The 27,624-nt window shown below is 33.9% G+C and overlaps 2 protein-coding genes and 1 pseudogene across 4 annotated transcripts; 2 read left to right on the plus strand and 1 right to left on the minus strand.

Moving 5' to 3' along the window:
* Positions 1 to 13,382: 13,382 nt before the first annotated feature.
* On the minus strand, positions 13,383 to 20,518 carry LOC120142964 (dnaJ homolog subfamily C member 28-like). Of its 2 annotated transcripts, XM_039157398.1 has the most exons (4): positions 20,142 to 20,518; positions 19,089 to 19,419; positions 18,889 to 19,001; positions 13,383 to 13,394 (listed from the first exon to the last, which is right to left on the minus strand). In XM_039157398.1, the coding sequence occupies exons 1-3, from the start codon at positions 20,333 to 20,335 to the stop codon at positions 18,903 to 18,905; spliced, it is 624 nt and encodes a 207-aa protein (XP_039013329.1). In that variant the 5' UTR covers positions 20,336 to 20,518; the 3' UTR covers positions 13,383 to 13,394; positions 18,889 to 18,902. The 2 variants fall into 2 exon arrangements, with proteins under 2 accessions (XP_039013329.1, XP_039013330.1); XM_039157399.1 differs by lacking the exon at positions 13,383 to 13,394 and having other exon boundaries at positions 18,583 to 19,001.
* LOC120142962 (vacuolar protein-sorting-associated protein 37 homolog 1-like) lies at positions 13,929 to 17,163 on the plus strand. Of its 2 annotated transcripts, XM_039157397.1 has the most exons (8): positions 13,929 to 14,126; positions 14,925 to 14,995; positions 15,074 to 15,149; positions 15,399 to 15,486; positions 16,226 to 16,265; positions 16,355 to 16,401; positions 16,499 to 16,619; positions 16,707 to 17,163. In XM_039157397.1, the coding sequence occupies exons 1-8, from the start codon at positions 14,113 to 14,115 to the stop codon at positions 16,868 to 16,870; spliced, it is 621 nt and encodes a 206-aa protein (XP_039013328.1). In that variant the 5' UTR covers positions 13,929 to 14,112; the 3' UTR covers positions 16,871 to 17,163. The 2 variants fall into 2 exon arrangements, with proteins under 2 accessions (XP_039013328.1, XP_039013327.1); XM_039157396.1 differs by having other exon boundaries at positions 13,936 to 14,126; positions 14,925 to 15,149; positions 16,707 to 17,061.
* A 3,357-nt stretch (positions 20,519 to 23,875) lies between the features above and the next one.
* On the plus strand, positions 23,876 to 27,165 carry LOC120143142 (annotated as a pseudogene).
* The last annotated feature ends 459 nt before the right edge of the window (positions 27,166 to 27,624 follow it).

Below are 27,624 nucleotides of genomic sequence, written 5' to 3' on the forward strand. Positions count from 1 at the left end.
GAAAACATATGGCACTACAGACAATGTAATTAGCGATGTTTGTTTCCAAAACGATGCTATAGAGCTTGATCTTTTGCGACATTTGTTTCTAAAACGCCACTATAGATCTTGACCTTTTGTGACGTTTTTTGTTCACAAACGCTGCTAACTATTGTGGTGTTTGCTTTAGAGCTTTTTGCGACGCTTTTAATAGTACCAAAAAAGTTTCTAGCTACGCTTAAAAACGTTGTTATAGGGATAAAAACGCCGCTAAAAACATGTTTTACACCTTTTCAGGATCATTGGATGAGGAGAAATCAAAGGCTAAGATTAATAGTAAACAACGAGAAGATATTCACTGGAAAAAAAATAAAGAGTTAATTTCAGCCTTTGATTTCCCCTCATTTAACGATCTTAAGGCTGAGATTAACTCCTTGGCTTTTTTCCTAGTTAATATATTCTCATTTTTTACTGTTAATCTCAGCCTTTGATTTCTCTCATCTAATGGTCCTAAAAAGGTGTAAAACTAAAAGAGATTTACACAGTATAATTAGATCATGCCCCTATATATATACTGAAAATTAACTTTTTAAATTCTTTGATGGAAGATTTCATAATCATGATACTGATAAGATGATATAATTTTAATAATATAAGGTGACTATAAGGTAGTATATGCTTGAAATCTTTTTTAGTCATTGATAACGCATACATACCATGCAAACGTAGATGCTTGAACTCGAAACCTTTAGATAGAACAACACTTTCTTTTATCATTAAGGTCACTCAGTAAATTCAAAATGAAACTTTTTAACGTACATGGCATACTTTTTTTTTTGCTCGGTAAAATGAATTTTTTTTATTAATGAAACCTGAGTTAAAAGTCTTGTAAAAAACTTCCCTAAACCTAAGTAGAGGCCGAAAAGATTATTCTTAACAAGGTACAAAGAACATCTTAGAAAGACACAACGGACCAAAACAAAACAAATCAAAAACCCCTACAACACAACCCAAAAATCTAAAACAGAACATACTCTACCAAACCAAGGCTAAATGGAACCCCAACAGCAAAGATAACTCCGAAACTAGTTAAAACATGTATAAACCTTCAGCTAACAAGATAAAACTCAACACAAACAATAACTAAAAATCCAACTCAGTAATGACAAAAGGACCATGTAGGTTAACTACATGCTTCGTTGAAATGATGTTTTACTTGGGCATAATAACGCCAAGTAAATAAATTATCAAAAATAAATCATTGTGCTTCATCTGTGAAACACCAGTATTGATGAACTGGAAATCCGGACATTATTGATTATGGAACTGTAATTCGCATCAAATTAATTGGAAAATCATTAATTTTGCATATGCTGATGTGTAGGAACGGACGTATAATTATATGTTATGGGACGAACTTAAATTTATAAAATTACAGATACAAAATTTTTTTTAATAAAAAATACATTAAAAAATATATAATTTAGGGTAATTTTAAATTTTAAAAAAAGGTCGACTGCCCCCATCCACCCATGTCCATCTCTGCCGATGTGTATTAAGTGTTAGCCTTCTGTTCACGAACATGACACATCAGATCCATGCGTAGGTTCACGTGACTACAAAAATATCACCTGTATTTTCTATTTCAAGTTAAAACTGAAAATATACATTTTAAAACATCACGGATTGTGAATAAAATTAAAAAAAATACAAATATAACTCGAGAATTATTATTATTATTTCTCCATGAAGTAATAAGGGAAACATTGACATTTTAAGCCTATCTATATCCGGTTGACCAATAACATCTTTAAAAAAAACTATTAATAATATAATATAATATATGAAATTCATGCATGTATACGATTATAAATATCATGACGTGCATGTTTGCAGAGTATAGTATTAATCTAGGGTTTGACAAAAGGAAACCAATATAAAAATGGGTAGTCGAAGAGCTTATTTTGTCCGTTGATAATGATAATTTGCATCCCCATATTGACGTCATGTCCTATCATTTTTTTATCACCTTTCATACTCGAGAAAACCAAGCTTAGACTAACATGAGAATTTATGTTAGAAAATACCAACTTAAAAGATTATATTAAAAAATTAAAGGTGTAAAATTATAAAATTTTAGAAGATACGAAATCACATACTCAATAGAAAATATAAAAAAAATCTAAATTATCTGAGAATTTGAAACTTTCATGATGCAAATATGGTGAATATGATACACTGGTGGATCTACATGATGCCCATCTTGGAATTTAACTTTTTTATAATTATTCATTTTATTGATTATGCAGGTTTTATGTGTGTCCACTTACATGTAAAAAATTTATATCATTAATATATATATATGTGTCTATCACCTTCAACAATGTTTTCGAATCCGTTATTAATACTGATATGATTAGAGTTATAATTGAGATGAGATAGATCGTGAGCTACTCGAGATCAACTCGATCAAAGCTCGATAAATACTTGACTCGAATGAACTTGACTTGACTCGAGTTCTTAATGAGCTGAAACGAGCTACTTGATACTCGACTAGAAAAGCTCGTGAGCAACTCAAAAATATAATATATTAAGGATTTTTCAAAATAAATCATTAATAATATTAACATTTATGCGTTGATTTTTTTGAAAACGTAGTGTAAGGCATGTATTAGAGGTTCATATTTGAGTTTCAGTTTAAGGCTTCAATCGAGTTAAGTTTAAGATTTTTTTTTTCATTTCGAGCTTCAATTCATATTTTCAAATTCGAGTCGAACTTGAAAATTTTAGACTTATGAGTTTTTGAGTTGAACTCCATCTTAGAGTTTTCGAACCGAGTCGAGCTCAAGTCGAATCGTCTACAGCCGTAGATATATGATATAAGTGAAATGAAAGTTTGTTTTGACGGGTCAAAAATGGGTCTTTGTTTCCATAAACAAAATTCTTTGCATCAGCCTCCGATCTTTCTTTCCTTCTTCTTTTGTGGGGTCCTGAGAATAGGTTTGAGGGGGTCCCCCACTCCATTGTGCCCTAAAATATTGTTTGTTTCCCTGGAATCCATGAGGGTGGCTTAGGGTTGGTCTAATGGTCTTAAAAGTCAACACAAGGCTAACCAGAAGCGACCCTTTTGGGGCCTCAAATGTGGGGCAATGTGTATGGTTGGGGTGGTGCCTAGCTGGTTCAAAAGTATTACACTTGTGACTCTCGTGCTTTGTTAATTTTATATAAATATTATATATTTACTTTCATTTTTGTCATTTTATACACCCTTCGTTGCATGGGTTAGCGATCCATCTTTAATATTGTATTGTTTATGATAAGTTTGTACCCTCAAACATACTGAATATCTCATTATTTTAAATTGTTACTTGTTACACGAATAATTAACTTTTGTGATAAAAGAATTATTTTCATTTCTTAAGGTCTTGAATTCGAGCACCAAGAATATCAGGAGTGTGAGCGTTCAATGTCAAATGGTTGAGAGTTATTTTCGAAAAAAAATAATACCGTGTACTTATCTTAGATTAATAAAAAAAATTATTACTTGTTTACCAAATTATTTTTAAGTTTTTTTGGGTCCTTCCCATCTTGATGCCCTCTACGCCCATACCAAATTTTGTTAAAGTTTTTTTTTTGGGTCCTTCCCTATCTCTTGGTGTAGCTTCATTTATGATTAGATTGACACAAAACAAACATGCAAGAAATTAGTTGTTAGATATGTGAAGTATTATTATTTGTTAATGTAGTCACCATATTTTTCATCCGACCCCTTTAATTTTGATTATTATTAGTATTGTTATTATTCATATATTATTATTATCATTATTATTTACTAAATTTATTTACATGTACAAATCAGGCCCATAATACAAAATCAAAATACCCAGCACCCAAAGCCCACAAGAGGAGGGTCACTGGGATTAAGGTTTTGTCTTTTTCTCCTCATCTGCTAGAAACCTCAACCGTTGGATCAGATATAATATGATGGTTCAGATAAGCTACATTATTTAGGGTTTCATCATTAACCTTAAATGATGTTGTAGATGCCGAGCGATTCCAGTCGTCGTTTCCAGATCTGTCTCGTCACCCAACCGCACCGATCGTTTTAGCCATCTTCAAGCCGGAGCCATCGAACTAGGTCTCATCAAAATCCCAACACAACCTCAAAAAATTTGGGGCATTAAAAATGGAAATCACCATCGTGCATAGGCAAATGATGATTTTCAGAGGAGTAAGTAGAGATTATGTCTTATTTTTTTTAAAAAAATGTGTATCTTATCTTTGTAAAATTCAAGTATAAAAACCCCGAAGAGAACATGTAAAAGGGATCTTTTTTACCCTCATTTTTCAAAAAGCAATACAAAGCAAAAAAAAAAGTTTGAAGGTAAAAGCTTTTTTATTTCTTTCTCTTATTTACCGGTAAGTTTTTAATAAAAAATAAAAAAAAGAGTGAAGTCTTTTACTTGTTTTTGTGGGTCTCGTCGGAGTCGAAGTATCGTTGGAGTTGGGGCGTGAATAAAACGGGTTATTTTTTTAGATCTAGGTTTAAAGAGGGGGTTTAAGGCTTGTTTAAGTGTTTGTAGGCTCTTATTTTAGACTAAGAAAGGTAGATCAGGGAGTTTGGGTTCGATTTTAGGTGGTCTTGAGGTCACCGGACAACTGTAGTCGGTGGTCGACGGTGATGATAGCCAAGGACGGGTGTCAGTCGAGAGAAATAGGGAGAGGATTGAGAGTGTTTGATTTTTTTCAGGTTTAAAGTTAGAAATGAATCAAAAAAATATAAATCTTTTATAGTAGAAGTAGATGGACATCGTTTTCAAAACCCTTCATTTTTTAAAAAAATTTAGGCAATGCCCGATTATTGGGCACAATAATTGATCTCTCACATTCATGCTAGGGGTGAATATTATTAGATTTAATAAACGAGCACCATTTTCAACTTTGCATCCATAGTGATTTCTAAATTAAATAAAACTTCAAACTCAAAATTTCCAATTTTAAATATAGGGTAATCGACTAGGTACCGATTTCTGGGCGCTGTGGGGGTGCTAATCCTTCCCCACGAGTAACTGACTCCCAAGCCCTCTTTTGGTTTTTGTAAACCCTAAACTTGGTATTTTGATAAAAAAAATTTATTAAAATTACCATGTCTTTATGGTGTCTCAATCGCACCTTAAAATGATTGGTGGCGACTCTCAACATTTCAAAAACATTTTCAAAGAAAAACTCCAAGTCGTACAAGTTTTCCCCACCCGGGCGAGAAACGCTGTGGACAGTTATTTATATAATAGTGCTTCAATGGTGGTTTTGAGATACTATCCGCAATTTAGGGTATAGAGACACGGTTCAAATTGATACTAGGTCAATAATGATTTTATTTTATATAAGGTTTATTTATAATAGGCAAATCTTTTTCCAATCATAAATTAGGAGAAATAATATAAAGTTGAAGTCATATAAAGATTTGTTGAAGGATTGATTATTGTTATTGTTATTGTGTTTCTACACTATTAACAATAATGTAAAGCATGGCCCGGAGATGTTTTTAAATTTTCATATGAGTAAAAAGCATAGATTGATTCTGGAAAGTGATTGCAGCATAGCCTTGTATGATGCATATAACAAGGTATGTTATATCATAAGATTAAGCAAATGTTATGAAAGTATGACTGGTATGATGCATGATTGAGTTAGTCAAAATTACAATGAAAGGCTTACACTCATAAGCGTAAGTTGAACACATAATTATGATATTTTCCTATAACCATTACAAAAGAAACTAGTCACTTGGATCAAACAAGGACCATACAAGGAGAAGGTTACAAACCCATCCAAAAAAATTTTGAACAAAAGATTGATACGAACATATTTTATTGTATCGGCAAACGAACCTAATAGAGGATGAAACCATTGAAAGACTACCAACAATCGTAAATCAGGGTCGAGCATCGTGAGACAACTATCTTCGAACGCAAATCGTGTATTGAAATCCAATTCGAGGGCCAAAAGCATAGAAGATCGGCATGATAATAAATAATTGTCATCATACCTACCATTACATTTTATTTTTATTTTGATACCTCACTGAGTTCAACCATTGGCTTAACGAAGATGGTGATCTGGTATGATATAATAATTGTTTTAGTCCCAACTTATGCCTTTTATGAAATTGGTTCTAATTCAAATAATTTAATAAATTCTCAATATTTAAAAATCTTATCAATTGGGTCATCATTTTAATTTAAAAATCATTAAATAATTGTTAAATTAGTAATAATTATTAGTAAATTTATATAATTATCTTAAATTAAGATCAATTTAATATAATGTTTAGGTTTTTGATACGTCAAATTTAACGGTGAAGTAACGAAATAAAAAAAAAGACATAACATTAAGTATGATTTTAAAAAATGTTAAATGATAAAAATAAAAATATATGAATAAATGAGGTACCAAGTAGAAATTTACCCTTTATTATTATTTTTTTTAAAATCAGCGTTTTACCTATGTATATACGAATTTTCTCGAATAACAAACTACTAACGACCTACTTCTAAACTTTCAATATGTACGACTTGGGTAGGTCTGAATTAATCAGAAAAAACCTTGTATTTAGAGGGCAACTAAAAAAATTATAAGATAAAACCAATAAACAATGCAGAAAATTATATATAATTTTGCCAGGAAATTGATGACTTAAGAACGCATGTGTTTTTAATTATATTTGAAAACTAAAATGAAATAAAATAATATTGCAATAAAGTCGACCCTTTTTTAATAATATCTTCATCTCAAGTCAATACCAATTTTTTTTAATTAATTATATTTGATTCCTGTGAATCATGATAACGTTAATATATAATAAATTAATCATAAATAAAATTTTCCCAAATTTATTTTTACTTGAAAAAAAATTATATTTATGTGAACGTGATGGAAGAAATTAATATTTTAACGAATTTCCAAAATCAGAGTTGAAGAAAATAATACATTTCTAATGCACTAATTAATTTTCTTGACGATCTTCAAGGTTTTATGATATTTGAAGTTTTTTTTAACCTACTTTAACATTTAATGTATTATTCCATCTAATATATCTGGGGATGGTGACGGGTCGGGTTAGGATCGAGGTTTTATCAAGTCGACCCGACTCAAAAACATGTATCCTCCACATGAATTCGATCCAACTTAAAAATTTTATAACCTCCGTTCAACCCGACCCAACATGAAAATATATATCATCCACCCGACTTCGACTGATCTTAATTTTAGAGTATAAACTTGACCCGATTCAATCCGACATGATAAAAAAATAACATTTTTAAAAATATATATATATTATTATCCTCAGTTCGAGTTTGGTTGGAGTTTTTTCACCTCCACCCGAACCTTACACGACCTCTCCCCTTAAAAAATCGGACCCGAACTCAACTTTTTTTTAGAAAAAACTGACCCTATCAACTTGAGTTGAACTAAAACCCGTCGAATTTAAATTAAATTATCATCCCTAAATATATCACATAATTATTAAGTAAAATAATTGGGGGGGAAAACTAATGGCAAAGTCAATGGCGAGGTGGAAAAATGGTGTCTAACACAACCGACACATCAACACTGTCACATCACTATTAGGTGAAATAATTGAAAATTTAAATGAATTAAAAATGTTATAGTAATTTTTTATAATAATTTATAATTAATTAATAAATTTAAATATTATAAAAGCATTATGAAATTAATATTTTTATATATTTTATTTATAATATTACTTTTTAAACTCTTTACATTTTTTACTAATAATCGGTAATGTTAAAAGTGATGTTTTGCCATGTTATTATTGAATACTATTTAGCAGCTGATCATTGATTAATATGGCTAATCAAACGGCCCAATGTTCGTAAGCAACTTTGCACCAAAAAGTGGGTACCTTATGCAGGCTAATTATTTAACTCAATATGGTATCATATTTTTTATTTTGAAAATTTCGATATTTGTTACAGTGACTTGAACTCATCACGTAGATATAATAAGTTCGGTATTCAATTTTTTAACATATTAATATTTATACATTCAACAAAAATAAATATAAAATCTCAATTATCCAATTCATCAACATCTATATTAAGTGATCTTAGTGATAAAATAAATATTGTTATCAATCCTTAGAAGTATTGGAGTAGAATAATTACGTTTAAAAGATGGTACGAGTCGTCAATAGATTAAAAAAAATTTGAACTGATATTATACCTTATAATCACCTCGTAATATTAAAAAAATCTATATCCTTCAATTAAATCAATATATATATAACTCTTTTGTCCCATTAATTTTGTTGATTTCGCAATAATTTTAAAAGATAATTTGATCACATATCAAATTATATAAACCAAGAAAGTGATAAAATTGTCTAATTGATAGATTTGATAGATTTGATAGATATAAATAAATAAATAAAACATATAAAAGTAAAAAAAATTAAGTGTTATTATTTATTAAAGTTTTATATAATATTTTAAATAAAATAATCTTAAAAATAAATTTAATAAAAAGAAAATAATAATAATTACACAAAACAGAAATAAATTTTAGGGTAAATTATGTGTTTAGTATTTAAAATATAGTTTCGGCTATTTTAGTATCAAAACTTTCAAAATTTTCAAAATCATACATAAAGTTTATTTTTGTTTCATTTAGTATGCCGCAGTTAAAAACTTTAGTTTTTGTTTCATTTTAGTACCCGTTCAAAATTTAATGTTAGTTTTGAAAAAAAATTAAAATTTAGGTACCCAAAATGACCAAAACTGATAGTTTAGGTACTAAACACATTAAGCTTTTAATGACGGGTACTAAAATGAAATAAAAACTAAACGTTAGACATAATTTTTAAAAAATTAAAAGTTTAGATACTGAAACAGATGAAAAATGATAATTTAGAAATTAAATGCGTAATTACCCTAAAATTTTATTGGTATAATCATCCAAATACCCTATTTTTTTAACCGCCAAAGCCACGCCATTTTTGTTTATTAATTATATATTGAATAGGGTAGGGCTAAAATAAGATATGAATCGTCATCCTCCACAAAGGCATCGACACTTGTCCAATTAGACACCATATACGTGCACCCCCAAACCCTAGAATGCCACTTGTAAAACTCTAGTTCAGGTCTCGTACACTCTAGTTCAACTCACTCCATTGACCCATACAGTCTACCATCTTTTAAGTTTCCACAATCCCTCTACCCTGCAGCAAAATTCTGCAGATGGTGGAACCATGGAACCTGCAAATGGAGATCAAGTTTCTGGCTCTTTTCTGGCTCCATTGTTGATTTCTTTGGGAGGTGTAGTCGCCACTTTTCTAGCACTAATTGTTTACCACTGGTTGCTCCTCAAATACTGCCTGCGGCGGCGAGGTGAAGAGGATGGTCGTGGCGGAAGATTCGTCGGTGGAGTGGAACGTCAATTACTCGAAACTATCTTGCTGTCCTATTTGACGAACACCCGTCGCTGCGCTAACCGCCGATGTCGAACACGGAGGCGACCGGGCGGCTTCGACTTCCGGGATTCGGTCGAATGTTTTGCCAAGACATTTTGTGTCCTCGGTGTTCCCTAGAGAAAACAAAACAAGCCATTTGAGCACAGGGTTGAAGCGATCTTTGTCAATGGATCAGCTGCATATACTTAATAGATGACAGTGGGGAAGCTTCTTCTTCAACATCGAATATTCCTCAATCTATTAGACAGTTGGATAGATTGTCAGATTCACTGTTGAGGTCTTTCTCACAATTGCAAACAGGAAGGAAGAATGAATTCTTCCTTGTTAATTAGATGATTTTTGGAAACAAAATATTTATTTGTGTTTTCAAATGCTTCTATTGTATATTACCTTTGTTACTGTATCTAGATTCATATATTTTTATTAAGAAAACGTACCTCATTAAAAAAACCGATCTAACACCTATAAGGGGAAAATAATGTCATAGTATCTTGTATTACCAGAAGAAGAGTCATTAGTTATAGTAGCGTAATAATCTCGGGACAATCCAAGTCAAAATACAAGGCATTTTCAAACCAACGACCTAGCTTAGCCAATGTATGTGCCATAATATTACAAACTATAGGAACAAAACACACTTTGTAATTTAAATTAGCATCCAAAATCCTACGAGCTTCTCGAATATGATAACCTAACATGGACAAGTCCTCCTCCGGTCGAGATAGCTTGTTGACTACAAGTGTTGAGTCCGATTCAAAGATTACATACGTCCACTAATACTCTCTCACCAAAGAAAGAGTTGCGTTCAAATGATGAATATCCGAAAGCCCAGCTTCGATAAAACCTAGCGACAAAGCAGCCATACAGTTGTCGTAACCGTTTTTCGGCGGGACAATTGTTTAATTGTTTTAAAAACAACAATTACGACTTTAATTTTGGAAAATGGGTGATTTTGAATTAAATTGGATAGAGTCGTCATCAACATTTGGGTTAGGTAGGTCGAATACCTAAAAACGTCTTTTAAAAAAAATTTAAGAAAAAAACTTTTTTAAGACAAAAGTTAGTATGTGTTTACCAAAGATTCAATTAAAATGGGTTCGGGAGTCGGTTACGCGTGGGGAAGGATTAGCACCCCCACAACGCCCAAAATTAATACTGTTTCGCTTACGCGTTGTCGTAATGGTGGATATCCTGAATCAAATATATCAAGTTAAAATATGATCCGTTTATTGAAATTTAATTAATTTACTTCAGATTAATAACTTAAAGAAAATAAATAAAATAAAATAAGTAGTTAAACTTATAAGAATCAAAATAATTAGAACAAAAATTTAAAGGGTTAATAAACCAAAATAAAAAATTACAAACATTAAATAACACAGGTACTAAAATGAAAATAATCCAAAAATGAAATTTAGAACTAAAGTGCAATAAATCAAAAACTTGAAGGCTAAATCACAATTAAACCAAATTAAAACAAGGACAACGCGTACAAACAATAGTAATTAACTTTGGGCACAAATTAACAAAGATAAATGAATTTGGAGCCATCCACGTGGTAAGCAAATAAATCTAAGGTTAAAACCATAAATTAAAAAACAAAAGTTATAAAACACTAAATGGAGTGGCCACCTACGTGGGTTTGATTAGGGATGGCACCTCAACCCGAATTCGACGGGTTCCGACTCGATCCGACCTGATCGGGTTGGATTTTTTTAAAAAAATTTCAGGTTCGGGTCGGGTTGGGTCGGGTTTTTTTTAAATGTATTGTTCGGGTCGGGTCGGGTCGGGTTTAGGGTGAAAAAATCTGACCCGACCGAAAAATATATATAATTTTATCCTATATATTTAGGGATAATTACAATAATGTCCCTCCATATATAATTTTTTTCAATTAAGTCACTGTTTTCATTGAATAAATTTTTTTTTTATTTCGGGTCGGGTCGGGTCGGGTTTCTAAGTCATATATTCGGGTCGGGTCGGGTCGGGTGAAACCTTAATTTCGTCGGGTCGGGTCGGGTCACGGGTGAAAACCCTTTCTTCTCGGGTCGGGTCCGGGTGGCCCAAAAACCCGACCCGACCCATTGCCATCCCTAGGTTTGATTAACCCCCAATTTTAGCCTTAGAATATTAAACAATTATTGTCATATTACTAACCCAATTTTAACCCATTTTATTTTTCTTGCGCCTGGTTCCCTTCTCTGTTGCTCTCAACCCCTTCCTTTTTCTTGTACTCTTTCTTTCTCCAAATCGATTACCATGCACTAGTAAGGTAAGCTAAACTAAACTTAATACTTAGTAAATCGTTCTCTTTATTTTCTTTTCAAACCGGAAGCTCCAAGGTCCTTCACACCATGTACCTACCGACGTTATTCTCTCTTCACAGTCACCAAAATGACCGAGCAAGCCTAGACCTAGCCAAGAGACCTCTTCTATTCTAATGGTCTTGATTCCAACGAGGGCACCCATAACATAGTAACCCCGAAATCATCTCAATCGACCTCTAAATGAAAATAAGACAAAACTAATAATTAGTGACTAAAATGAAATATAAGAAAATTTTGAGGATCAAATCAAGAGAAAATAATTTCATTATATGCATGGTGTACACGTGATATTATGAGGGCAGGGACCAAACTACGGTTTTCCCCAATCGTTGAAGAATATGCATGTGAGATTACAGAGCTATGAGGACCAAAGCTGCTATTAGCCCTTTAACCCAACGATCTGTCTCCCAATTTTTCTTCCTTCCTGATCGATTTTCAAGCCAACCTCCCCCTCTTTGCTTCTAATGAGCCACCATTTATATTTGCTATGTAGTGGATTTTTCACTAAATAGTGGTAGGACATCGTATCCACTTTCTGGATTTGATTTAATTTAGTGGATAAATGATAATATTTTTTTAATCTTTTCTGTTGGTTTATGATTAGTGGAACGTTGGGGTGGCGGAGTGGGTGGAAAGAAATATGATAATGGAAGCTTGGTGGAAAGAAATGGGATGGTGGAAGCTTGGTGGAAGATGGGCATGAGATATAGTAAATAAAAAAGTGGTGCTCACAACCGCCAAACACCGGGCCAACAGAACCTCGGGCAATAACCCCCTCAATAGCTATACACCCAATAGGCTAAAAAGCACCATCAAGATTGATTTTGACATAATTTGGAGGGGAAGTTTGCCACTTCGCAGATCAATACATGAGACTGCTCCTAGAAAAAACCGCAAAGTCCTTGCTCTCCCCGGCACCTACATCATGGTCAAGAGGTAGTCGTGCTGAAGGGAGCAACATTGGTGGTCAGTATCCATGGAGACTAAATCTTGTTATCATGCACCTTGGAATTCCTCACATTTAAGAGGTTCCAAAACAATACAAGAAAGCGAGCAAGGTTGTCTAGATCTGTATTAGTAATCATCGAGTTTAACCAATCCAATGAAGAAACAAGCTAATTGGACAAGAACGTATCCTGCATACCAGCGCAAATAAAAGTTTTTTGGGCACAAGAGCAATCCCGTAAAATATGAACTACCGTTTCTTCTTCCAAACCACACATTGGACAAAGGCCATCACTTAAGTCAGCTTCATGTAACCACTTGCCAACCAGTAACTCACCATGCACCACTCTCCAATCAAATATCTTAATCTTAGGCAGGATCAATACTTTAACAACTAATTTTCAAACTTTAGAAACAGATGTCAGAGAATGATTGGGAGGCTAACCTGAATGGACAGAACATATATTGAAATCATGATTACCCCATATGATCACATCTCTTTGGATTGGGACAATGGAAATCAACAAAATCAAGTAAGAGTCAATGGAGTTAAAAATGTGACGTGCCCTTGATTCGTTCCAGCTAGACGATCCCCTTATGCATGAAATGTCATTCATGTAACTGCTACATGGGAATAGATGAATAATCTTCGATAAGGGAAAACTCTCCAATACAATACACCTGAAAAAGCCTAAATAGTTTTTTGAATACCTTTCTGAGCTTTTGTTACCAACATTATCACCAAGTATATCACTATTTGGATAATACTCTACTTTTCATACTCATGCCAACAAGCAATCCGGGTGTTGAATTAATTGTCATACTTTTTTACCAAGCATTACCAACTTAAATGACCGTAAACCATGGAAACTAAGTCACCTTTGACTTTTCAGGACACTAAAATGAAACAAAAACTAAATGTTAGGTATAATTTGAAAAAAATCAAAAGTTTAGATATTAAAACGAAATAAAATTGATAATTTAAATACTACATACGTAGTTTACCCTTAAATAAATTATTCAAAATAAGAAGACGGTGCGAAGGGGGTGCTATATTTTCCATGTACCTTCGTCTCTGATGCTTCGTCCTCGGACGCATTCTCAAACCAATAACAACCTACCACGTGGAAACAAAAACTTAAAAAAAAAAAAACTCGTAGAGTCTCCATAAAAATATGGATCCCCAACGAGTTCATTTTGGTTGAAACAAAAATCCGAAATAATATCTCCTTACAGAGTAAGGGACAATTAACCTTTTCTTCGTCTTTCGGCTCAATCGATTAAGGTCGTTTCTCTCTTTAGGGTTCCGATCAAGCCCAGTTTATTGATTACCCCACAATCAACAATCCGATCCGTTCGCGAGCTATGTTCAGGTTCTGGTACGTTCTCTGTCGTTACCTCCTTAATCTCTTTTCATTTGTTTGGATAATCGGATTCCATTTATTCGCTCTTTTGTTCTTTTGATGTTATGAATTTCGATTCAGCTTAATTTTGAGGGCTTTTTGATGTTCTTTGTATTAATGTAATTGTGGGTTTGCTTGATTTTGGGTTTTTTTTTTGTCTATTAATCTCTATAAGAGTCGCCATTTACTTCCAAAATTTATGCTAAAGGGGAGTTAGGCTATTGTATTTTCATAGAAATAAGAACATGTTTTAGTTGGATTAGAAATTGCAGCCGACCAAAAGTGTTCGTTTTTCTTCTTCTTCTTCCAAATTTGTTGTTGTTTAAAATAGAATAAATGAGAGGTGCTCTGCACACATGGCATAAATGGAACTTGCATTAGCCGTTTTGAGTAAGCATAATGTGGGATTTAAGCATAATGTGGAATTGCATTATCAGTTTTGAGTAAGCTCTCTTAATTGCTTATCATTTTAGGATAAGTTCTAAAGTGTAACATGATTCATGTGTTTTTCTGCTATTACCTGGTTGCTTTAATATGCAACGGCAATATTTGCACCTTATGTTGAGTAGGGGTTACTCTTTCAAATGGTATAGAAATTGTTTCGGTTTTGAAAGTTGTGAAGGTACTTAATTTGTGTTGTGATCGTATTTGGGAGATATTGATCTGAAGTTATAACTCGATCTTGACCTTTCTAACTTCAGTTGGAGTTGTTTTTCCGTTGGAATACTCTGTGACATGTATATTTGGTTTCTCTAAATTTTGATCATGTTGCAGGGGTTCACAGGAGCAACAAGCTCAGCCACGTCCACAAGAGGGTTCTTCACATTCTTGGTATCCTCCTCCTGGTGTTAGCTCTCCTAATACTTCCCAGCCATCCACACCAAGTACCGGTGCTTCTAACAGCTTCAGCGGACAGAGACCTGCGGAAAGGCCACATTCTCCCTCACAAGTTTCACCCTCTGAAGCTGCAGGAATCATTGCTCTTTTAAGGGACAAAAGGTGGGATATCTGGTTCTTGCTCTCCACCTTGCTATTGGGCTATTGGCAAGGAAATTTTCATTTCCTTTTATGAAAGAAATTAAGATTCTAATTCCTCCTTACTATTTTTGTGCTTTACTAATGATCTATTATTCTCTGTTATTTATTTATTCATTTCTTGACTTAATGTTTGGAATTTACTCAAGGAAAAGTGATTGTTTTTCTTAAGAATGCATCTTGCAACTCCAAATGACTTTCTTATTTTCTTAGTGTTGATGAATTACGGAAGCTTTTGTCTGACAAGGATGCATACAATCAGTTCCTACTATCAGTGAATCAGGTTAAAATTCAAAACAATGTGAGTAGTAAAATCTACCCTATTTTATTTCATTTCACCTTTTCAAATGATCTATGCATTTTTTGCACTTTTTGTTTTGTTATTCGATAGTGGATTTCTCCTCTGGTCTCAGGGTCTTATGGTTTGTCTTTAGTCTTTAGTCCATAGAATAAAGTATAAACAAGGGTTTTGGTTAACTAGTGGGTTTGATGAGATTGATGGTCTATTGCTAACGAGAAAATCAGAACATTTATGCCATATTTGGCACATAATTATTAACATAAGGAAAAGGCCTAAATATTACGTGAGTTTTAAAATAGTTGTTGAAAGATCTGCATATGCTTATTATGTTCAGACAAAAGATCATCTAAAGGACTCTTAAATCTCAACTCCAAATACCTAGCCAAAGATGATGTACTCTTGGCTATGGTGGTCTTGGGGATAATATATATATTTTTAAATTAACTAGAATGAACCCATGGTCATTTCTGTTAGTTAACCCTTGTTTCTTCCATTTTGCTGTGTTTCACGACTCATTGTTAATCGGGAACCTTTATCAGTATTCGAATTTCATTTCATTTGTGCACATACTGTTCTAGTCCCTTGCTGGTCTCACGATGTGATTGCTCTTTTAGTTATCTCTCGTGTAGGAATACTATTGGGTCAACCTGCACGTGTACACATTGAGAAAACCTTGTTTGTCATTACCATATTTTGTCATTTCTTTCGCTTCTTACTCCGTCTTTGTAACTTCTACCAGATAAGAGATGAACTCCGGAAGGAAACTTTGCAGCTTGCTAGTGAGATCTATCAATATATGATAATCATATTATAAAATAGCAACTCTTTCAGCAGACAAAATGCTAATTTTTGTTATCTTAATAAACAGGGAACAATTTGGATAAAGAACCACAAATGATGGAGCTAAGAAACCAGGTGAAATATTCAGCACATCTTGTATACGTTTTTTGCCATTGATTAATATTATTAGATTATCTATTTGTAAAACATTTTGTTCCCTTTATGACAACAGTGCCAAATTATTCGGACCACGGAACTCGCAGCAGCTCTGGAGAAACTAAACGATCTCGAGAGCCAGAAAGAAGAAATCCTGAAGTTCTACTCTCCTGCATCATTTATCAACAGGCTTCAAGGTAATCGTTGCTGATAATTTGCTCCCAAGGCTTAGGCTCGAAATCATCGATTATAAGAATAAAATTATGGTGGCTTCCTCTTTGTAGATGCAATCAATGAGACAGATAAGGAATCAGACATGATGAACAAGCAGCTCCTCGATCAGGAGATCGATATAGGGACTTTCGTGCAGAAGTACAAGAAGCTCCGAACTAGTTACCACCGACGTGCTCTAATCCACCTTGCGGCTAAAACATCTCCTATTGCATGATCAAGGCAGCCGGAGATGGTTGCGGTTCTGTACCCTAATTGTCTATTGTCCCCTGTAGGGTGAAAAGCACAAACCAAACATGTGAACTAAATCCTTGTGGTCTGTTTTGTTCGATTTTTAATTTTGCTTTGCATTGTTTCTATCAAGAGAAACTGGGATGGGGAGAAAAAAAAGTTATCCACGTGTGTATACATATGTGTATTGTCATACTACTATAAAAGACTCAAAATAATATCAATAATGCAGCATGCATAACCATATATCATATATGATCTTGAAAGGGATCGTTTCAGGGATGGGAAATCCAAGAATCATAAATGTAGTAGTAGTTGTGGTATTGTAAATGGTTGATAGGCCATTAATGCAGTAAAAGCTTTAATATAGACGTCTCGATTGAAATTATTTTATGATATTCTCTCGATCAAAGATGATAAGTGTTGTATCTCTTCCGCAATTGATTCTTCGTCTATCGAGGTCTTCAGATTCTAATATCATCCATGCGATTGCAGTTTTTATTGAAATCATTCTTTGGTTGACGTGACATGTCATAATCAAATTTGTATCTTGCAATAATATCTACGAACCCCGACAAGTTATAAATAATCATCGTGAGACTTAAATTATGGGTAAATTACACTGGTGACTAGTGAACTATAGTCATTAATCATTTTGACCACCAACATTTAAATTGATCAAACTGACCACTCAATTATTTAAATGGTTCAATCCAACCACTGACCGTTAATTTTAACAGAAGTGATGACGTAACCGTTAATAAAATTGAATTTAATTTATTTTAATATTTTAATTAAATAAAATTTTTAACCAATTAAGTGGCCATGCTATGTAAGAGGAAATTATTTTAAATAGAAAGTGAGCTTAAGGTGTTTTAAACCAATGGCCGCTTGGCTTAATGAATATAGTTTTGCCATTAGAATAGGCCATTCAGTTACACAATGTTGTATATGTTGTGTCTAATATTATTTCATATATATATATGTATAAAACAGAGTTTAATATTTTATTTAATTATTTTACGATTATTTTAAAATAATATTATATCTTAAAATTATTTAGAGAATCCAAATTACAAAATAAAAATAATTTAACTTAAACATTAAAAATATTAAAATCATTTTAAATTAAGTTAAATTATTTACAGAAAATGAGTTTAATATTTTAAATTATATATATGAAATAATATTAAACACAACATATAGAATACTGTGTAACTAAAAACCAATTGAATGGCCTAGCCCATCGGCAAAGCCATATCCATTGAGCCAAGGGGTCACTAGTTCAGAAACTCCTTAAGCTCACTTTCTATTCACCCTCCAATGATATAGTGACACATGGCACCTTCGGATTGAAGGATTAATTTTTTTGAATGAATTAAAATAGTGACTAAATTGAAAAACTACGTAAGTATTAAGGACTAAATATATAATTATACAAATTTTATTAAAGGTCACGTCATCAGTTCTGTTAAAAATTAACGGCTAGTTGTTAGATTGAATCATTTAAATAGTTCGATGGTATGTTTGATCGTTTTTAAACGTTGGTGGTCAAAATGGTTAATGACCATAGTTCAGTGGTCACCCGTTATATGATAACATTGATAACAATATCAACAAACCTTGGCAATCTACACATATTCATCATTATCCTAAACCTGACACCGACGTTGAAGATGAGTATATAACCATACATGGTTGAAAAAGAAATCTGAACCCTCTCTTCTTTGATATCTTAGCTCCATTGAACATTTTTCAGCTCACTATCATTTCTCATTTCTTCACCCAAATCAAAAGAGATAAATCACCATTAGATTAAGATGATATAATCGATAATACCAGCTTAAAAAAGACTATTGAAACAAGCATTACAGCCTGATCCAAAACCACCCCTACATTTGTGTATTAAAACAGTATTGCTTTGATGACCATCTGGTTGATTCTTCCTTCATTCAATCCATTAACTCAAATCAAAATGTATACTCATATTCTTTTGGTTCAGACATGGCTAGGAGATATTAAGGCTCTACTTGTTCTTCTAGGCGAGCCACTTCTTTTTCCCATTTCAGTCCGAACATTTGACGGCCGAACGGAACTATTAAATTATACCGGAAAACCTGCAATCCAAGCACATACATTTTTCTTGAGACACATAATTAAGCCTAAAATACAAAAGAATCACATCGTTTTTATGAGAGGCTTACCTTATCGTTGATGTCACGTAATTGCATCTTTAATGATTCACATCGCTCAGACCATTTTTCATCATCCCCATTGCATTTGCTTTTCCATGCTTTCTCCAAGGCAACTCGCCATTCGGATACTCTGCCCCTGATCTCCTTGTTAAGTTCTACCCATTCGGGCGCACATCCATTCTTTGATAGAATCCTATAGAGGGTGTCTTCTGCTGGATCTGCGTGAGGATTCGTGTTGAGGTTAAGAGGTTTGCCTTTCCCCGGTAAATTCTCGAATTGACCCTCTTCCATTGAATGCCATATTCTTTGCTCAACTACATTGATGATATCGGTCTCCGACCTATTCGAAATGATTACATGAAAGAACTTCATCTCAATAAAGAACCCAACAATGTTATTGCTCTAAAAAGGTAGATATCATATTGGAAAAAATCTTGAAAATATTAATATTTTTACTATGAAAATAAATCATTCAATTGAGTTAAAGCATCAGTATGCATAGGTTCCAAAGTCTTTCTCCAGATTAACAATGGTAGCATTAACCCCATAGCCACCTTCTTTCAAAAGCATACCACAGACCAAATTCAACAGTTTTTAACGGGGATTCAAATTACGGTTACAGATGTGTTTTTGGTTGTCTTGCGTTTATCATTATTCCGGACATAATGGATACTATTGCAGTCACTGCAGCTCACCGTCATACAATAACAGTTTCGAATGGAACTGTTACTGCTATATAGCGACAGCTATTCCGATAGTGGACCGCTGTTTAAATCCCTGGTTTTTAAGGTACCAAAATATAGAACCAATCCCATTAAACTATAAGCTTAGTTAATATCCATTTCGACAAGGAAGATGACCTACAAAGCCCAACTGCATAGCCTATTTCAGGTATCATTTAGCATGGAAGGATCATGAAGAAATCAAAATAATTAAGGTAGATATGAAAAATTTGTCCGTGATGAATCAAAATTCTGAGAATTCGACAAGTTTTAGTTGGAAATTGCGTTTTATAATCTGATATGAAGAAAAATACAAATAAACCAAATAACACATACATACCTGACGTTGTTGCGTTGGCCACGCAGCTCGGGAGGAAGTTTCCGGTCGTTGACGGCGTCTATAACGGCTGATAGACGGTCAGTTATCTTCTTCTCCCGCTTAGATGATGAAGAATTCGAACACGTCGTGGTTGTTGATGACGAAGAGGAAGATGAATAGGAGGCCCACCTGAATCCGGATCCGCCATGGCTCATCAACGGAGATGAGATTCCCTCCGTCAATCCGGTAATCGGGATGAAGAAAATACGGCAACGATGAAGGCAGTTTTCTCGCTAGCGTGGCCATGGATGATTGAAGCCCAGATGGCCCGATTGGAAATGGGGAGTGTTCAAGCGAATTACTCCCTCATTTCTAGGCATAGAAGGGACTTTTCAAATATGTTACGTGGCTTCTTCAATGCTGCACGAAAATCTGTTTGAAATAAAAGATTAAAAGTATATAGGACAAATTATAGGGTAAACTACGCATTAAGTATCAAAACTATCAGTTTAATTCCGTTTTAGTACTTAAATTCAATTTTTCAAAAACATACTTAAACGTACAATTTTCATTTCATTTGAGTGCATTGCATTAAAAACCTCTAACGCGCTTAGTGTCTAAGCTATTAATTTGATCAATTTTAGAACCTAAACTTTTAAATTTTTCAAAACTTAACGTTAAATTTTGAACAAAGTACTAAATGAAACAAAAAATAAAGTATTTAATGGTAGGATACTAAGTAAAATAAAAACTAAACTTCAGGTATAATTTAAAAAAAATAAAAGTTTAGGTACTAAAACAGACCAAAACTGATAGTTTAGATATTAAAACTAAACTATTAATTTTAGTCCATTTCAGTGCTTGAACTTTCAACTTTTTCAAATCATACCTAAAGTTTAATTTTTGTTTCATTTTAATACACATGTATACTATTTTATCCGCATATATTTTATAGTAAAAAATATAATAGATACATCATGTATAGTATTAAATTAAATAATAGTTCAAATTATGATATAAAATACTTTTAAATAAACAATTATAAATAAAACATGTATAAAATTAAAACAAAATATAACAATTAAATTACGATTCATATTGCTCCTGTTCAGTTGCAAGCTAGTACACTGATAATTTGGTAACTCCTATTCGTATTGGTGAGTTCATGGTCTATGGAGAAGCTCGCTGGAATGTGGTTCTTATCTGACAAGTTTTTACTTCTAATGCTGCTTCCATGGTGTTGAACTGTCCTATCGCTCCGGTTTGGTCGGATTTATTGATTTGGGAAGGCCACTCCTCTGGGAACTACACTGTTTAATCGGGTTGCTTGGTTTCTCGGCAACACTGATATGTTCCTACTCCGTCGAAACTCTGGCTTGTTATTTCACGGTTACCTACTGTCCCTCAGGTTCAACTTTTCGGATGGCGAGCTGCTCATGAAGCTCTTCCAGTTGGTCGTCGTCTTTTCCTTGCGGGGATTGTTGAGGGCCGGTGTTATCTTTGTGGTGCTGTTGAGAACTGTCATGCATTCTCTGTGTGACTGTTAGACAGTTCGACCGATCTTTTTAATGGTCGGCCTTCCTTCTTTTGTGACTTCCGGCGTGTTTGATTCATGTGGGACTTGGCTCGAAACGTTGCACTCTCTTTTGGAAACACAGTTGTTTACATTTACCATCATGCTTTTATCGCAAATCTGGCATCGACGCAATATATTTGTTCATGAGCATCAACTATTACCTGGGTGGTTGATTGTTTCTTGTAAGGTAATGTGGTCTTCTTTTGATAGTGATATGCTGATCTCCCGTCGGAATCGGACCTCCTTAACCATACGATCATTGGTTAAAACTGCCTTCGAGCTTTGTTAAGCTTAATGTTGATGTGGCGTGTCCGTCCGATGATCGACCCTGGCTATTGTTGCTGATACGTGATCATGATGGGTTCGTCTTACCTGGAAAGGCGAAACCAATCGACTATCCCCGTGTAGCCAGTTGTGTGGAAACTCATGCTTTATGTTATGGCTTGCAATTAATCAGTGAGTTGGGTATTTCATGTGCTTATTGAGAGTGATTCTTTCTTCAGGTTATGCATGCAGAGGCAGACCAGGAGCCTTCGTCAGGGGTTGCAAGAGCTGCAGGGGTAATACTTTTGAGGGGTGGCATTGGATTAGGGATGGCACTTGTGGAGGGGTTGCTTGGGATATCCGGGCACCATAGAGATCCACCCTTGGATGAGGGGTTGCCCGGGATACCCCGAGCTCTATGGAAGTCCGCCCCTGTATGCATGAATATCCATATTGTAAAAGATGTATTTCAAGTTAATGAAGTTTGAGCATTCTTTCCCCTATAGGTTTTAAGAGAGCTTTTTAACGAGTCCTTTAATCAAAAAAAATTTCTTATAAAAAATTAATTAACAATTTAATTAAAATATGCTAAACGAAAATTTATAAAATTTAAGAATAAAAATATTATTAATAAAGAAAATACATTTATTATACGAGAATAAAATTTAACCAATAATAATTATTTTTGTTTATAAATACATCTTTTTCTTTAAAAACTATTTATATAAAAGAAAAACTAGTAAAAGAATGGAAATTATATAACGAGGATACAAAAGTTGAAGAGTATGTTACCGTAAAATAGGACGTGACATAAAAATTTAACCCGAAATTAATAAGTTTTATTCGATTTGATTTGATAGAGTCAGATTTAAAAAAATATTTGGGTTCGGATCGGGTTGAGTTAAATTTTTAGAGTAGAAGATGGAAAACTTCAACTCTATCCTACCCGAAGATAATAATGTAATTTCTTTTAAAAAAATTCATTTAATTTTATTTATACAATCTCGAGGAGGTCAGATTATATTCTAAAATTGTGTCGGGTCAAAGTCAGGTAAGAAATTATATATTTCAGATGAAACGAAATGTATATAATTTTCAAATCAAATCAAATTTATATGAAAGATAAATATTTTTAGGTCAGGTCGGGCTTACCAAAAATCCGACTCTTTTGCCACCCCTAACGTGGCAATTGTACAAACAATTGTACAAATTGAGGCCGTTAAAACTTTGCAAAAATTACAGTGGGAGCTACAAAAGAATGAGTTGTTTTGAAGCAGTCTTTTAGGCCCCCATTTTACCTTTTTTTGGTCTTTTTACTGAACACATTAAAATTCGGAAACAAAAACAAAATTAAACAGGCCTCCAATATTCCACACGCGCCATTGCGTCTGGACTTTCACATTACATGAACCCAGTCTTACCCAAAACTATTTAAAAAAAAAACTATTAAAAACAATGGATAAAATATTCACCCATCCCTTTAATTAAATCAAGATTCATGAAAAATTATTTTTTATAGAAAATAAAAAACTAGACATTGGTCGATTTTTTTAAATGTGCATCTCTTGAAATATTTTAAGAAATATTTAAGAATTTAATTACTCTTTTTAATTATTTAAATTAAATTATTAAATTTAGATACATTTCTACTCAATTTATGAATATTTAATATACAAAAGAAAAATAATTCAGCGGTCAAAACGCACTGAAAAGGCCGCGTAGGATAACGCGACGGGTGCGTTGCATTTCCTTATAGTTGAACGTCCCAAACTGCTCTCCTTGCGTCCATGCAAAATTCTCTTTGAAAAGGAAAAAAAAAAACTCCCAAATTCTCGTCATTAATCACTCTGTAAATAACAAAAGGAAGTAGGTGAAATATTTGCAGTTTTAGAAGTGGGAATTACGTTTAATCACAATGTCGGTTCCATCGGCGGCGGCGATGACGGTGGAGGCTTCGCCTGTTTCGTTGTACGTGGGACTTGCACCCCGACGTCTCTGACGCTAACTGATCGAAACTTTCTTGAGTTCAAGAGCTGGCCTCTGTCTGTAGGGATTCTTCTACGGGGAGATCTCTTCGTTATGGCTATGTCAACTTCATTCTCCTCAGGATGGTATGCCGGATTCCTTATTACCTTCTTTCTCTCTTTCGTTTTTTTCAAATATTCAGTGTTTTTCTGTTTGGCATCTGAGGATGTGAAATATTTAGGGTTTGGGATTTTGGTTTTTGATTTCGTTTGATCTTCAAAAATTTGCTGTTTGATCGATGTTTAATGCTTACCTTAGTTTCGATCAATGAAAATATTTAATAAATTTTCTGTTGCCTGGTGTTAGAATTATGATTTATTTTTATTGTTTCTATTAAACCATGGGTGAATTATTCAAATTACAGTTTATTTCCTCCAATATTACTGTGTTGATCGATGGATGAGTGTCAGATACAGTATATGTTGAAGATTTTACGATGGTATATTCAATTTTAAAGTTTTTTGGGCAAATCATAATCCACAATCACATTGAATATGTTTTTCTGGTCTTTAAGAGAAATACTAGTATAAATTAAGAAATTATTTCTTAGTATCTACCATAGTTGAGTACATTATGTTTGGATTTTGTATGTTTATTTTTCGTATTTTTATATGAAATCCATCTTTAAAATATTCTGTATTTTTCCTTTTCTGATGTGACTAGCACAACATGCTATTGAGGCAAAAAACCATACTTTGCTGAATGGGAAAATGATAAGGGTGATGTGGTCACTTCGAGATCCTGATGCAAGGAAAAATGAAGTTGGAAATGTGTTTGTTAAGGTTCAAATCCTTCGATTCCTTTTAATAATATACTAAATAAGATTCCATTTTGTTTTGGAATTCTGAATTTGAAAGTGTATCTGTTCATATCAGAATCTGAGTGATTCAATTTCGATTCCTTTTAATAATATACTAAATAAGATTCCATTTGTTTTGGAATTCTGAATTTGAAAGTGTATCTGTTCATATCAGAATCTGAGTGATTCAATTGATAATGTGGGGCTGCAAGAGTTATTCCGCCAGTTTGGAAATGTAATATCTTGCAAGTTGCAACCTTTGAGGATGGAAGAGTAAAGGTTATGGGTTTGTTCAGTTTGAGTCAGAGGAATCTGCAAATGCTGCTATCGAGAAGCTGAATAACACCATTGTTTGGGATAAGCAGATGTATGAAATTCTTATGTGTATTGATGTTTTGAATTCTGCTCTGGAAATTATTAAAATTGTATTATTATTTCTTTTGCTCAGATATGTTGGGAAGTTTATGAAAAAGAGTGATCGGGTTTTGCCAAGTCCTGATGTCAAATATACAAATTTGTAATTAAGGATTTGGATTCAGATATCAAAGAAGAGACTTTGCAAGAGAAATTTTCCGAGTTCGGGAAAAAATCGCTAGCCTGGTTGTAGCAAGGGATGAAAATGGAGCCTCAAGAGGTTTGGCTTTGTGACTTTGAAATCCAGATGATGCTAAGGAGGCAATGGAAGTGAATGGATCACAACTCGGTTGGCTTTTTTAAACCACTTTTTTAGCCTCAATAGCTTTCAATAACTGACTCATGCGCTTAGTTAATTTGGTTATATGGTTATATTTGCATTGATTAGGCTCAAAGGTTATATATGTGGCAAGGGCAGAAGAAAGCAGAACGGGAGCAATATTGCGTCATCAATTTGAGGAAAGACGAAAGAGCAGATCATGAAATATAAAGTATGCTGATCTCATTTCTTGACTGAATGTAATTCATGGTATGCTATTTACAATTTTTTGTATCTGTATCCATTTCAGGCTTCGAATGTTTATGTGAAGAATATTGATGATGAAGTGACTGATGAAGAACTGAGAGAACATTTCAGTCGTGTGGAACAATTATTCTGCAAAACTTATGCGAGCAACAAAGGACTAAGCAAGGGGTTCGGATTTGTCTGTTTTTCTTCCTGAGGAGGCTGCTAAAGCTGTGAACACATTTCACGGTATGCTAACTTTAATGGTGGAAATTCGAATGGAGAGATTCACTTATTTCAGTTGCATACGTTGGATTTGGTATCTTTTGAAGTTATCACTATCTCTTAATTTCAGGATATATGTTTCACCACAAACCATTGTATGTCGCTATTGCTCAAAGGAAGGAGGACAGACAAGCACACTTACAACTTCAGTATGCACAACAAATGGCCGGACTAGCAGGGCCTTCTACAGCTATTTTCCCTGGAGGGTATCCCACTTTACTACACAGCTCCAACTGGCGTTGTTTCACAGTACCTCCACGGCCGGGGATGATGTACCAACCTTTAGGTTTGAGGCCAGGGTGGAGGGCCAATGGCTTTGCACCGCCAACCAGACCAGCCTTCAACCATCACCACTGCCCATGGTATTTACATCAGCATCTTAATGAGTATGTTAGCTGTTCGAACTAATGATACTTTGTGCTGTAGGTACCCACTAATCCAAGACAAACTAGGCAAAACGGGGTCGGATGAATGACATGTTCTTACACAGGGTGGTGCACACCCTGTCACATATGTGCCACAACTGCAACCACCAATCAGGCTATCATTTCCATCCAAGGATCAAAGTAACCTACAGGTTGTTTTCTCTCCTTGTATATATACATATTATACGAACACATATACATTGTTACACATGTTCAAGCTATATCAAAACTATTGATCCCTTTGAGCTACATTTTGCAGCGGGATGGGCAAGCTAAGTATGTACCACATGGTCATCCAGGAGAGGTGAACAAAGGGTCTAGGGTCCCACAGGCAGCTTCGAATTCTGCTGCAGCCGTATCTCAAGGATCTGAGATGTTGAGTAGCATGCTTGCTGCCCGTTCCCCTGAGCAGCAAAAGACTATACTTGGTGAACGACTCTTCCCTCTTGTTCAGAAACACCAGGTGATTCCATAGAATTTTTTCCCCTTGCATTATTATACACACACACACATATATAATCTGCAATGGCATTGTTGTTGCAGCCTGACCTGGTACCGAAAATCACGGGGATGCTGTTAGAGATGGACAATGCAGAACTGCTACTTTTATTAGAGTCTCCAGAATCATTGGCTGCCAAAGTGGAGGAAGCTGTGGAGGTTCTCACGCTCTCAAATGCAAAAGTATCCGGCCAAGATGTTATTCATCCAGTTTCCTCTCTGCCGAAGTTGCTGTCAAAGGGCATCCAAAATAAACAACCATTAGATTTATTGGTTTCGAATATTCGGTCTGAAATTTTCTCATCATTATGGTACTCTTTAAGTTTTAGCTATTTTCTCATTACAGTACTTTACATTACCTTCTGTTTAGTTTTTATTGTAGGATGTTATTTGTTGCTGCTTTGAACATTTTCCTTCCTCGTAGATGCAATGCAAACACATTTTTTTTCTACATTACCTTCTGTTTGTTATTTGTTGCTGTTTCGAATATGTTAGTTTTGGCTTTTAAGTTATTGTTAAGAATCCTGGTTGACTGAGCTTGTCTTTCTTATTCCTGAACCTCCCCGATTTTTCGGTTTAATATCCAATCCCAATTTTTACGTACTTTACTGTAATTGTTCTAGTACCTTGTGTTTAAATATGTGTGTTTTGGATATGAAAGTGCAATGCTGATAATGTTTGAGCATGATGACATGTTGATATTGTTCTAGAAA

The sequence above is a fragment of the Hibiscus syriacus genome, unplaced genomic scaffold (assembly GCF_006381635.1).
Source record: "Hibiscus syriacus cultivar Baekdansim isolate YM2019G1 unplaced genomic scaffold, ASM638163v2 tig00110833_pilon, whole genome shotgun sequence".
In the NCBI taxonomy this organism is placed as follows: domain Eukaryota; kingdom Viridiplantae; phylum Streptophyta; class Magnoliopsida; order Malvales; family Malvaceae; genus Hibiscus; species Hibiscus syriacus.

Bases quoted from the DNA above. Each gene is read 5' to 3' on its own strand.
- LOC120142962 (XM_039157396.1), top strand. The intron at 15,150-15,398 runs GTGGGATATCTG...TTATTTTCTTAG, and splicing joins GCTCTTTTAAGGGACAAAAG to TGTTGATGAATTACGGAAGC. The intron at 16,620-16,706 runs GTAATCGTTGCT...TCCTCTTTGTAG, and splicing joins ATTTATCAACAGGCTTCAAG to ATGCAATCAATGAGACAGAT.
- LOC120142964 (XM_039157398.1), bottom strand. From the start codon at position 20,335: ATGAGCCATGGCGGATCCGGATTCAGGTGGGCCTCCTATTCATCTTCC. The intron at 19,420-20,141 runs GTATGTATGTGT...CATTTCGAATAG, and splicing joins GGCCAACGCAACAACGTCAG to GTCGGAGACCGATATCATCA. The intron at 19,002-19,088 runs GTAAGCCTCTCA...CTTGGATTGCAG, and splicing joins TACGTGACATCAACGATAAG to GTTTTCCGGTATAATTTAAT.